This window comes from Poecilia mexicana, unplaced genomic scaffold (assembly GCF_051168715.1).
Source record: "Poecilia mexicana isolate PSO_F unplaced genomic scaffold, ASM5116871v1 scaffold_8, whole genome shotgun sequence".
Classification (NCBI taxonomy): domain Eukaryota; kingdom Metazoa; phylum Chordata; class Actinopteri; order Cyprinodontiformes; family Poeciliidae; genus Poecilia; species Poecilia mexicana.
The window spans coordinates 3,768,821-3,781,946 of record NW_028263377.1 but is presented as its reverse complement, the minus strand read 5'-3'; the positions used below and the strand labels follow the sequence as shown (position 1 = coordinate 3,781,946).

General features: G+C 38.6%; 1 protein-coding gene and 1 long non-coding RNA gene across 3 annotated transcripts; one reads left to right on the top strand and one right to left on the bottom strand.

The window, feature by feature from the left end:
- Nucleotides 1-432: 432 nt before the first annotated feature.
- LOC106917925 (cytosolic phospholipase A2 gamma) lies at nucleotides 433-13,061 on the top strand. Of its 2 annotated transcripts, XM_014987235.2 has the most exons (13): nucleotides 433-620; nucleotides 2,920-3,030; nucleotides 3,698-3,840; nucleotides 4,883-5,069; nucleotides 5,151-5,256; nucleotides 5,663-5,803; nucleotides 6,118-6,183; nucleotides 6,266-6,400; nucleotides 6,638-6,784; nucleotides 6,892-6,975; nucleotides 7,971-8,125; nucleotides 9,487-9,658; nucleotides 12,091-13,061. In XM_014987235.2, exons 1-13 carry the CDS (start codon nucleotides 501-503, stop codon nucleotides 12,267-12,269), a joined length of 1,746 nt encoding a protein of 581 aa, XP_014842721.2. In that variant the 5' UTR covers nucleotides 433-500; the 3' UTR covers nucleotides 12,270-13,061. The 2 variants fall into 2 exon arrangements, with proteins under 2 accessions (XP_014842721.2, XP_087864160.1); XM_088008034.1 differs by lacking the exon at nucleotides 433-620 and having other exon boundaries at nucleotides 2,920-3,198.
- LOC106917926 (uncharacterized) lies at nucleotides 9,971-10,818 on the bottom strand. The gene is made up of 2 exons (XR_015764009.1): nucleotides 10,622-10,818; nucleotides 9,971-10,544 (listed from the first exon to the last, which is right to left on the bottom strand). It is a non-coding gene; the product is annotated as an uncharacterized LOC106917926 (long non-coding RNA).
- Nucleotides 13,062-13,126: the final 65 nt, after the last annotated feature.

The window sequence follows — 13,126 nt, the reverse complement described above, 5'->3', positions numbered from 1 at the left end:
CTTCTCTAGTCCGAATGACATCCCAATGTCAGTGCTGTCAGTGCATATATATATATGTATATATATATATATATATATATATATATATATATATATATATATATATATATATATATATATATATATATATATATATATATATATATATATATATATATATATATATATATATACAAGGATGTAAAGAATCAGTGCCCCATTGGGCTATCAGCTGTTTACAGCACTGCTTCTTCATTTGTTCTTTACAAATCTTTATTCCATTCCAAACAAGGACACTTTGTGGACAAAAGATCCCAGATGTTTTTGCTACTTTCTACTTTGACTCAAACATCTGGCTTACATTTAAAACTTTCTCTGCATTGCCAACACATGGAAGAGATCAGGCAGCCTTTGTGTGTTGAAATATCTCTTTTCTTGTGCAACTTCCTCAGACATTACAGTCAATGTGGAGAAACAGGAAGAATCTGAAGCCTTATCTGTGTGCATGTATGTGAGCCAGGATGCAGACACACAGAGGAAATACAGGTTTTTCAGGATTAGGGTTTTGCTTTTGGCTGATGATTTCCAGAGTTGCACTGCAGGCAGTGGACAACATGGAGGGAAATATGACAGCTTCTGAGGTGAGACATTCATTGCTCAAAAACCCAGAATTTGTATTTTGTAGAGCATTGTCTTACAAGGGTTGACTAGTCATGTCTTCAATTTTTATGCAGCTGAGATACGTGCAGTTAAAATTTAGTGATAATATCAGTTTCTATTAACTAGCTCCAGTTCACATACATGTAGATAAAACATATGCCTGTGAAAAGAAGTTCTTAATTATCAATTTCAAATTGTTTTTGAAATTGTTTTTCATACAGTGTTTTGCTGTTTATGCTGTTTAGACAGAGAGAGTCTACCTTTTTTGACTTAGAGATATTCTCTTTGGAAACAGGAATGAGATTATTTTGGTTGTAAATTGGGGCTTGTAACACGTGTAGCAAATCACATGTTTGCAACTCAACGACTTTGGGTTTCTAAATGTGGAAGACAAGATGCTGAACACCAAATAACGCATCAGGATGAGGAAGCAAGTTGAACAATAGCTTTGAAAAATGTTGCCTGGTGTGATGAGTCTTGACTTTTGAGGTGCCAATTTTAAACAGCATTAAAATAGGATCCTTGTATCAATGGCTCAGGCCACAGACTGCATACATCTCCTCATGGCTTCTTCAGGTAAGGTGATACTGTACATATAACAGAGCTCAGATCACCACACTCTACTTTCTCAGAGACGGGCACACTAGCTGTGTCTCCATTACAAATGTGAACCTTTGTCAATATTCTGCTAATGTTAAAAAAACACAATTTCACAATTGTGGTGCTTCCATCAAATAAGAAACGCAATTAAACTCACAAGAGAATAAGTTTGTTCAAGTGACAAGTCATTAATAAACAGAGGCCTGAGCTCCTTGGTCAAAGACACTTTGAGAATTCCTTATTAACTGAGAAGCCTCGCTCTACAGCGGCTTGCTCATGGGACAGGAGGAGAATACTTTGGCAGAACACACACAGTCCAGGATGGGACGTGCTGAACTTGGAGTGCAAAGAGACACCAGACGCTGCTTAAGTGGTTAAAAAGACGCAAATTCTTCTTCTCTGGTTTCAACAAAGTGAGGATGTGGACAGCTGAATGCTGACATCACCTACAATATTGACAGAAAAGTTAAGATATAATTATTTATGTCATTAATGTATTCCAGCCAACTGCTTCATCATCCATTTGCCAAAGAACATGTCGCGTAACAGTATCCACAGAGTTACATTTCAATTTGGTAAAAGCTTTCAGAGCTTCTGAGAGTGAAAGAGTGGAAAACCACAAATTAATTTTCAATCACTACACCTAGATTTGCATAACTTATCCACTCCTGCTGTCCCTGTGTATATCTACAAAGTGAGTGCTTCTTCAAAACACATAATCTGTGATGCACCGCTCTGGTTCTCTGTCCATTCAGTTTCAAATTAATAAGACTTTGGAGGTAGATTTTTGATATTATGATTTTGATTGCTCCTTTCACTGTTTTTATAATCTCTAAGATAAAAAGAGAATGGGTTTCTGGGCATCTTTTAACTCAAGAAGTCTCAAAAGCTTAGGCCGGATAGAAAGGTTGTCTGATTGGAGTTGGAACACACTAGCACCTTTTCATGTCCAATTATAAACTGTAAACGGTCCAGATCAACAAACTGATACTGTGGAGCTCCCTGGAGCCGAGCAAACAATCTCCATGATTTCTGTCCAAATCACAAATGGCTGTAATGAAAACACAGGCATAATAATCATTGTTAGGCTGGGTCACTCTATAAATTCCTTTAAACAAAACGTCATTCTGGAACAGAGTGATTCTTTAATAATGCACCAAAAACAAGATCACACTGCAGTGGGTTTTTTCCTCTGGGAACAAAAATAGTGGTAAATAATAAAAGCAAACAATAAAAGGTTGCAGTATTCTAAATCTCAACTCTCTCAATGCATTTCAATTCATGGAAATCAATCAATATCAAAGTTGTATAAACCGCATGTAGATTTTGATGCCTGCAAGACATTCAGAAAAGGTTTGGACAGGGCCATGTTCACCTTTTAAAACCAGTCAGGAAGCATGTAGGAGCAATAATTATTGAAATCTTATAGGTGGAATTCTTTCCCATTCTTTCTTGATGTACAAATACAGTAAATAACACACCAGACATTATCAGTGGGACACAGGTCTGGACTGCAGGCCGGTCAGTCTAGTACCTGCACTATTTCACTGTGAAGTAATGGCCCCGTTGTAAGACATACAGAATGAGTCTTATTGTATTCTTCATCATTCTTTTGGCCAAAATCTTAATTGTTGACTCTGCAGAACAACCTGATAATCTCCTGTCATAAATTGTTTTCAGGAAACCATCCATCACTCCTCGTCTCTGTGTGCTGGAGAACAACAATATATTGACAGGAGGAAAGAAATTGTTCTACAGGCATTGAACAATCTGCAGATCAACTGTAGTGCGGTAAGAAAGATATATCTACACTTCTTTTCTCTTTATTTTATGTCTTTTAAGGTTTTGCCAGCTCTACTGACTTTTATATGAAAGTGGATTGAGAGAGAAGGGGGAAACATGAAACAAGGGCCACCAACTTATAACGGCCACATCACAGACTGATGCCTCCAAACATGGGTAATGCACTACACCATTCTTTATTTTATTTGTCTAATAAAAAATATAGGAATGTGTGTGTATTATATATATATATATATATATATATATATATATATATATATATATATATATATATATATATATATATATATATATATATATATATATATATATATATATAAAAATGGGTTACATTATCTGTTGTTCACAAACAACAGATAGTGTATTAACATTGCTAATACACCTGCTTTTGCCATTTCTCTTCTCATATGACTAGAAAGCAGAATAAGAAAGACAGAGGTCCTTCAGCCACATCTTCATCAAACACAAAATTCTGCTGCCTCAATTTTCTGGCCCTTGTTCATTCAGTTTACTTGCCAAAGATCTCTTGATGCCCATTCTGATCAGTGGATGAGATGGTTCATTCTAAAATAAAGAAAAAAAAAAGGATTTTTAGTTTAAAGTAATTTATAATTAGAGCAATCAACTTGTCTAACTCTCTGGTTTCTCTTTCCAGGATTTAGTCCCTCACATCGCCCTGGCGGCTTCTGGTGGGGGTCAGAGGGCAGCTGTGAGTCTGATAGGCTTCCTGTATCAGCTGGAAAAGGAAGCCATGCTGGACACTTTGCTTTACATAGGAGGAGTTTCTGGGTCAACATGGTAACAGAACAAATTAGTCATAATTACACTACATGCTGGTCAAATGTTGAGTAAATGGAAGTTGGAACCAGCTAGAAACCAGTGACTGGATCTCTCATAGAATGGAACCGGAGCAAAAACTATGTAGAAACAGAGATGAAAAGCAGAAAAGCTTTACTGAACAACCCGAACATATTTCACTTCTTAGTAGACCTAAATCTGCAGTATGTAACTTCTAGAAAAGTATGGTTTTTTTGTACTTGTCACCATTTCCTGACAGTATAACATGAAACAGACAATCCAGCTCCTCTGCCTCCCTGTGGTCCTACAGCCATTTGCAGAAATACACTGCTTCCAGTCAGAAACAACCAATCACAGCCAGGAGGAGGCTCTATCTCACTCCTGTACGTCCTGCTTTCAAACACCGTCCATTTCTGCTCATACATAGACCTGATTGATGGTGCTCTGCTACTCTGAATGCTGTCAGTAACACTAACAGGGCCATGCCCACAGAGCCAGCCTTTCTGGATAAGGATGAATGACATAATGGAGAGACTTAAAGCATGCAGGAGAGTGGGTCCCTGAGGTCAGCTGCCAGAGGCTTTACAGCCTCATGATGGCTAACAAAGGATGGTGGAGTCTTCCACATCATCGTCTGACATCATGAACTCCAAGTCCTTTGACTCTGCCTAAACCTCGTCCCTATGTACCTCCAGAATTGGTTGAGAAATTGCAAGATCATCACAAATTTCATCTGTCTGTATTAGTGGGAATGTTGGGGGCATTAGAACTCAGGCCAGTTGCAGTGAGTGTCTATACCTCAACTTGATATTGGCAATTTTTGTTTGGTCAATCAATCTATGATAGTTTTGCCATTTACTTCCGATCATTTAGTTAATGATCAAATTTAAACATCGTTTCATGTAGTTCACACTTTATTTAAGAGCACCGAATAAAAAAATAAGTGATTTATATTTTTGTGGTATCGTTTTACAACATTTCCATGCACAAGGCTTTTTCTTGACTCCTGTGTGCCTGCCGCTCATCCTCTTCATTTGGTCAGGTCTATGGCCTTCCTGTACAATGACCCTCAGTGGAGCTCCAACATGGATGAAGCGGTGTCCAAGCTGTCGGGTCCTGGGGTGGAGCTGGAGCACGCTGTGGCCTGGTTGGCTGAACAGTCCAAGGAGGAGCATTTCTCTCTCACTGACATCTGGGGGGTTCTAACCTCTGCTGGCATCATGAAACAGGTTAAACAGGCGTAGCTTGGACCTTAGACATCCATCAGATGGGATGATTCCTAAAAAAAAAAACATCTTGTACTTTATCAGCTGGACAAACGGCATCTTTCAGAGGAGGCCAGCAGGAATGCCACCAACCCCTACCCCATCTACTGTGCTCTAGAAAAATACTGCTTCTCACACGGGCCGCTACAAGGTACACTTTCATCTCCATTAACTGGGGTTTACATGAATACAGTCAAAACGGCAACACTTTATTTGTCAGGGTGTGCATAAGACTGACATGGCACTGTCATAAACATGACATAACACCTGTCATAAAGATGAAGGAGTCTTTATACTTTAACAGTTTACAACTGTTGTCATGAAGTTTCAGTTGGTAAGAAATGACACATATAATGCAAAGTTGACCATTTTAATGGACTTTTAATACAAGTTTTAATGCAACTTTGCATTAAAAGTGTGATTTATCAAATGACACTTCATGACTTCAGTCATAAACATTCATAAAGACTCCTTCATGTTTATGACAGTGTTATGTCGGTCTTATGCACACCCCTTCAAATAAAGTGTTACCGTTAAAGGTTTTCTCTGTTTGTTAGGTAAATGGTTTGAGGTGAGCCCTCATGAGGCAGGATTCACAGAGTTGAACCTCTTTGTTGAAACGTCACTGTTGGGCAGCAAGTTTCACAACAGGGAGCTGATTGAGAAGAAACCAGAGATGGACATGATCAGGCTACAGGGTGAGCTTTACAATCACTGTGCAGTATATCCAAACTCAACTGTCATCACAATGCCTATATTTAAAATACCTCAGTTACAAAGCGCTGTTTGCTGAGCCACAAAGTCAGTAAATCCAGGGTAGGAAATGTTAAAACCACAATCATGTTTTATAAAATTTATTTGATCAGAAAGCTCTGAAGACTGCTGGGCCTGGTGGGGACCAAAGCCCTGTCCTAATACTACTAAAATATATCTAGAAGCAAAAAGTACCAACGTCTAGCATGACCATAAATTGTTTCCTTCATTCATAAATATATATTTTTTGACTGTGCAGGAGTTTTAGGCTGTGCACTGGCTCATGAGGAAGTCATCAGGGATGTTATCCCTCCCTGGCTTAATGGTAATCACCACTGGAAATGTATTCTTAGTAAATTCATATTGGCTTTCTGATCTAACTCATTTTATTTGTGCTTCTGTTTCAGTGCCCATAGATGATGTAAGCATGGAATACCTGCGTGTGTACAACGTGCTCAGAAACTTGATAACTCTCACCTCAAGCACCATTCAGGATCCTACCGCCCTGTCTGAGCTTGAAAAGTTGCAGAAAATCCTACATGGTATGAATTCTAACCTATATGCTTTGTATTGAAAAATATGAATTTCTTCTAAATTGGTGTATATCTGTCCAGCAAATTTCTTTTTGTAATTTCAATTTTTACAGTCATATGGTCGATTGAAATGCAGGTAGTGCTGACTGGAGAAGAACTAGTCTTTCTTTGATTTGTAACAGAATATTGATGCAGCAAATTCTTGTTTTTATTTGTTACTATGCCTGTTCTAATGCTCTTTTCAAGACGAGGTGCATCATAATGAGTCTGTTCTGCTGGAGTCACTGGATCCAGAGGAGAGAAAAAATCTGTTCCAACAGCGGAGTCTTGGGCTGGTGAGGGCAGTCGAGATCTGGGGCCAAAGTTTGGAGGATGGAGCTTTCAAAACATCAGGTGTGTATTCTATAGACCTGGAGCTCAGGCAGGGGTTACTGGACAGAAAAGAATAGAGAAGGACAAGATTAATTTAACAAAACTTTGCTTCTGTGTGTTTTCTCTAGTTTCTTTCCTTACGAAGCAAGTCCTTCCTCTTATTTTGAAGTGGGAGTGGGGAACAACCAGCAACTTCCTCTATCAGTTCCAGAGTGAGTGGACAGATCTCTAGAGCACAGATGTTCAGCTAGCCTGCATTAAGACAAACAAACAAGAGTTTGGACACTTTGAAGTGAGGTTCTGTGACGTCATTATCTGCTCTGGACCCCTTACCTATGGATAGATGTTATGTTATGTGTGGTGTACACAGGATTGCTAACTCCCACCACAAATATTTATTTACTTTACAACAGACTCACTGTGGTATATCTTTATGTAGTAGGTTAGAGAACTGTTACAAATAACTCCTTATAACGCTACATCAAAGATTTTAAGCAAACTACATACTTCTATTTCACTGGTCGTCCCTTAGTGTGCTCATCAACACTGTCTCCAACATGACAGATCTAGCTATGTTTTTACCAGGAAAGGCTGAAAAATATATAGTATTCTCAGCAAAAAAAAGAGAAATTTTACCATGTGTTCAGGAAAAATTCAGCTACATTCTTGAGAAGACACAACCAGTATATCAACAAAATAATAGCTTCACCAGAAGAAAAGCAACATTTTAAAATCATTCAGCCAGAATTAAATCTGACTAAAATAATCTGTGGAAACGTGACGAGTGCTGTAGACTAGACACGTCTTCCCAAACTCTTCCCAGTTTGAAACAGTTTGAGTTGCTTCCCAAACAGTAACTCAAACTGTTTCAGTTTGAGTTACTGAAACATTTGACCGACCTCTCAGGTTTATCCAGCATTTCTTAAATGAATTGAAATTTGGTCTCTTTACAAAACAGAGTTCCTTTAAATCAAAACTAAAACCTCCCCTGTTTAGAGTTGCCTTTGATTCATAACTGGAACATTGATATTTGATGTCTATTTGCTCGATGATGGCATTAGACAAAATATAACGTGCATTAATTGTTTTATAATTGATTACTGTATGATGTTTTTATGGCGCAAAGCACAGTGAACTGCCTTGTTGCTGAAATGTACTGTACTAATAAACTCGGCTTTTACAAATTCTTAACTTGTGTTTCTCACAGATGATTCAGTTCCTGATTGTCTCCAGACTAAAGAAGAATTTCACCTGATCGATGCAGGGCTGCTGATCAACATGGCCTACCCATCATTCCTAGGAGAGAAGAGAGACATCGACCTCATCATTGCACCAGAGTCTAGTGCTGGAACTATGTTTGAGGTGCTCAAAATTACTGTTACCTTTCATGTAAAGACTTGTAAAAAAATTATAATTATATGTTTGCACTGATAAAAATGAAAATGGTGTTCCAACACAACACTGACAACAGGGCAGAACATGCTCAGCCCCCTAATCTGTCAAGTTCTCCAGAGTCGTGCTAATCACCTACTGTTTGACTCAGGTGTGCTGAAACACACACACACACACACACACACACACACACACACGCACACACGTCTTCTATGAAGCAGCCCCTGATCACAGTTGGTTGGAGCATAAAGTGTATGTTGTTGCTTATAGAGGATATAAGATATTATGGCCTTTCAACTGGACAATTTCAAATGTTTTCTGATGCTCGAAATAGTTTCTGCAGACAAATTTACCTCAGTTTTCAGTTGCAGTGGGCTCTGATGGCAAATCCATCTAGTAAGATATATGTGGCATATTCTGGCAGCTCAGAAATAAAACACCTTCTCCAGATATCCCAAAGATAAAGAATTGTAACAGTCTGGCAGCTTTTCTGATATCAGCATTCTTCTGTGTAAAGTTGCAGGAAGTGGATATAGAAATTATGTTTGATTTATCAGCTTAGTAAACACATATATTCAACAATTATGTTTGGATATGGAGCCAGAGACATACTAGTTCACTAGTGTGTGAACTAGTATGCTTGCAACACAAGCAATCCTGTCAAAATAGAATATTAGTTTTTTTTAAAACTAAAATCATAATCCTTTACTTATTTCTGTCAACCAGCGCAGTGTGCATGTTTGAAAACTGAGAGTGTAAACCTAATGAGTCTATAACTGAAGTCAGGCTGAGAAAACATTTTATAGATGTTAAAAAAAACATAAAATCATAGTAGCTTGATAGGTCGGTTGACGTTGAGAATGGACTGAATCACAGCTGGCACAGTAGATGGTGAATTGAAATTAGAGCAAAACTAAAAAATAAATACAAAGCAAAAGTAAAAAAATAGAAATTATTCTCTTGTAAGAGCAAAATTGTGTATGCTTGTCATAGAATTCTAACTAATAGGGAACGAGACAACGTTTGGAAGTGTTCATAAATTAGAGAGTGGTTTGTCCCTTCAGGGCTCCTGTACTAACATGGCACAAAGGGTGATGTGGTTGAGGAGAGTCACTGTGGATTAAACTGCCTGGTCTGTGACAATACAATTATTTTTCTGTGGGATTTTACATTAATGAAAAAAGTAGACATTGGGTTTCTTCCTATCAACACTTTAAAGTTGTTTAAAATGACCCAAATCGTTTAGATTTTTTAATAAAGGCCATGAAAGCTGTAAGCACTGGGGCCCAGTATGGAGCCACTGATCTTTCTACTCCTGCTTCCTTTTACAGACTCTGATTCTTGCCAGGAACTATGCAGCTGAAGTGAATAAACCCTTCCCACAGATAGATGATAAAATCCTGGAGGAGAGCAACTGGCCGAAGGACTGCTACGTGTTTGAGGGAAAAGAAAAGGAGGCGACCATCATCTACATGCCACTTTTCAACCAGCAAAACTGCAAAGGTTTGATCTGTCAGCCTTAACTGATTAGTCAAGTTTAGTACCATTAAATTCTCCTCCCTATTAGTCATGCTCGTTCCAAACCTGCGCCTTTCATGGAAGAGTGGCAAGAAGAAATCCTCTGCCGTAACAAAGAGCCATAATAAGTCCCACATGGTTTGTGTAGTTTGCCACAAACCATGTAAGGCACACAGAGAACATGTGGAAGAAGGTGTTCTTAATGGTTGTGGAAATTTTCCATCTGTCAATGGAAATCAGTGTGACCAGCAGGTGGAGATCTTTTTAAAATTAAGATGATGCACCCAAACACAGACCTTTCAGTGCACAATATTTTATTTAACAATTCCTTTAAAACAATTCCTTTTAAAAACGAGGCTTCAGGCCCACTACTCGGTCCCTGGGACAAAAGGAGCACAAAAGGAAACAGGACAGACAAGTTCAATTATTCCAAAAAATAAAAACATGCAATGCAAAACAAATTAGTAAATCAAAGCCAAACAAATTAGTAACTTTAATCACAAAACAAAACAAGGAACAAGTCGTTGTCATCCGCTTCCAAATGCCCTTCGATGGAGCCGGAGTAGTAATGCCCCGCACACACAGCCTGCCCAATCCACAATAGGTTTATTTGAGCGGCCCAAACAAACAAGACAAGACAAGACAGCAGAGCGTCCAAAGCGCTGCAGCTCCAAACACAATCAAGTGCCTGAAACAGAAAGCCCATCAACTGTGGATCTATATAAAAAAGAACAAACATTAAACAGGTAGCTTACCCAGGGGTGGAAACACAGCCTAACCCGGGAGGAAGCGGGTCAGCAGGTGAGGACCAGATTGAAGCCGCCCGCCACAGCAACCCCCAGCTGCAGCCGGCAACGCCATCAGAGCAACACTGCAGAAATGCACGATAAGTGTAGCACCCAAAACCCAACCATGATTTCAGCCACGGATAGCAAAACTGTCACTTACGATCGCAGATGAGTCGACCAAACCCACAAGCCGACATGTAGCCGCCGACTGCAGCAACAGTGGGAGAAACAAAGACGCACGCACCTTGCAGCGGCCCGCCCAACTATATAGGCATCTGCCCCGCCCACCAATCAATGGTGCGCTTCCTGCTGCACCCGGTGCGCAGAGTGGGGAGGGGGGGAACACCATCCCACCACATCAGGTAGATGGAAGGAACTGCAGTTGCAAAAGATGATTCCACAAAGAAATGACTCAGAGGGTCAGAATGTAAATGTGCTTTTTCTATTAAATTGACTTTTTTGAGCTTTAAATCATCTTATAATGTTATCCCCTCATCAAAAACATGCCTGAAATGTTGTCTTTATTCTTTCATGCATGTTTGAGAAATCCTTTAATATCCATGGCACCCAGCCACCCAGCTGTGCAAAACGCCTGGGTGGACCTAGCCCCGCCTTAGAGGCTCAGCTCCTCCAAAGATCTGTAGCTTCCAAGCCTCCAAGCTTCCCCACTCAGCTCCATCAGACTAGCCAAAAGCAATTAGCAAATAACTGGAGGAACTGTGCGTCTGCTGAGCTCATATTAGCTACTTCTCAGTGAAACACTGATAAAAACATTGTTAACAGGTTAATAGAGGAGCCATATTGAGATGAATTTCTTAAGACGGCGTTTCAGAAAGAGCAGGAGTTTTTAAAGAGACAGAGACCTCATTTCAAGGTGTTAAATTAAGAAGACAAATTTTTAAAAGTCATATTTGATATACAAATACATAGATACAGCTCTGGAAAGTTAAGAGACCACTTGCAGTTATCAGTTTTTCTGATTCTCTATAAGTTTGAGTAAAATTAACATTGTTCTTTTATTCGATGAACTACTTACAACATGTCTCTGAAATTCCAAGCAAACCTTTATTTACTTGCAGAAAATGAGAAATTATCAAAATGACGATAAAAAAATGCAGTGTTTTCAGACCTCAAATAATGCAAAGAAAACAAGTTCATATTCATTTAGAAACAACAATACTAATGTTTGAACTCAGGAAGAGTTCAGAAATTAATATTTGGTGGAATAACCAGGAGGTTTTCATCAATGGGGTTCAGTGCAGTGGGCTCTTCATTTGTGCTATAACATTTTACTAAATGGCTGGAAAACACATAATACTGCCCCTTTTAATAATTATTTCAAAACATTTTAAAATACCCTGTATAATTTCCTTCCCCCTCCACAGGTATGTATCGCTGTGTGTTGGTCTGTCACATAAAATCCCAATCAAAAGACATTGGAAGTTTGTGTTTATAAAGTGACAAAATGTGGTTGGAACCATTTGTCAAATTCCAGAGCAGGTCTTTGGTAGACAAGACGATCTCTGTGTCGTTTCAGGTCACCATCTGAGTGGATGTCCTCTAAAGCGAGGCATAGTGTTCAAGGTGAAGGTAAGGATGCTGATTAAATGTCTCTCACTGTTTCTGCAGATGCAGAGGAGGTCAGAGAAAGGATGAAGGAGTTCGCCACCTTCCGGCTACCCTTCAGTGAGGAGAAGATTAACTTCCTTTTGGAGACGGCCAAAACTAACATGAAGAACAACAGAGAGATTGTGCTGAGAGAGATGAGGAAAGCTGTTCTCCGTCGAATGAGGAAGATGAGTGGATGAGTCTGTGGGAAGGTACCGGGTAGCAAAATGAGTCAGACAGAGAGATAAAAGGATCCAAGATTCTCTCTCAGCCTATAAATGTATAATCTGGAAACTCACTGTGTCATCCACATAGATGATGGAAAAATATACCGAATAACAGCAGTTAAGGATCTGAGCGTATAATACTAAGAAATGTCTTCACATTTGTTTTCTTTGATTTTTGTTGGTTTGGAGAGATGTTAAATAAAGGTTTTCACACTGATGTTAGAATGCATGATACACCTTATTATGACTACAGGCAGAAACCCTGCAGAGCTCTGAGGAGTAAATATGTTGTTTTACATCTACTCTTGGTTTTATTTCAAGAAGACAAAATCTTGGTCTTTACAATATGAAAACATGGAGGTTAAAAAAAAAGTCTTGGTCCTTAATCTTAAAAAGAAAAACTAAATTAAAACAATACTATAAAAAAGAGCCTGCCAAAATGTCACTATAACAATTTTAAAAAAATAACTGACCATGTATTATCAGTAATTTTTCCCAGTGTTAGCGAAATGCCTTATTAGGTTTACGGGGTAACTATTTTATAATTAAAAGGTAAGTTGCTGTGGATCTCCATTTTTCCCTTGAAATGAAAAAAAAAGAAAAAAAAACCTTGTGTATGTGTGTTTTACAAAGTTTAACCAAAATATTTAACTGAGACACAAAAGCATAGATAGATGATATCTGCATTGTAAATTGGAATTATGCTAAAATCTGATTTGTCTGTTAATCTGAAGTCATGATTAAAAACTGCACCTCTTGACTGAATTCATTAATTTTTTTTTACCTGCTATTAGATGTTTTAAACAGTCTTCTGAATCTAATTGAATCTC

Bases quoted from the DNA above. Each gene is read 5' to 3' on its own strand.
- LOC106917925 (XM_014987235.2), top strand. From the start codon at position 501: ATGCAGACACACAGAGGAAATACAGGTTTTTCAGGATTAGGGTTTTGC. The intron at 5,070-5,150 runs GTTAAACAGGCG...GTACTTTATCAG, and splicing joins CTGCTGGCATCATGAAACAG to CTGGACAAACGGCATCTTTC. The intron at 6,184-6,265 runs GTAATCACCACT...CTTCTGTTTCAG, and splicing joins TATCCCTCCCTGGCTTAATG to TGCCCATAGATGATGTAAGC.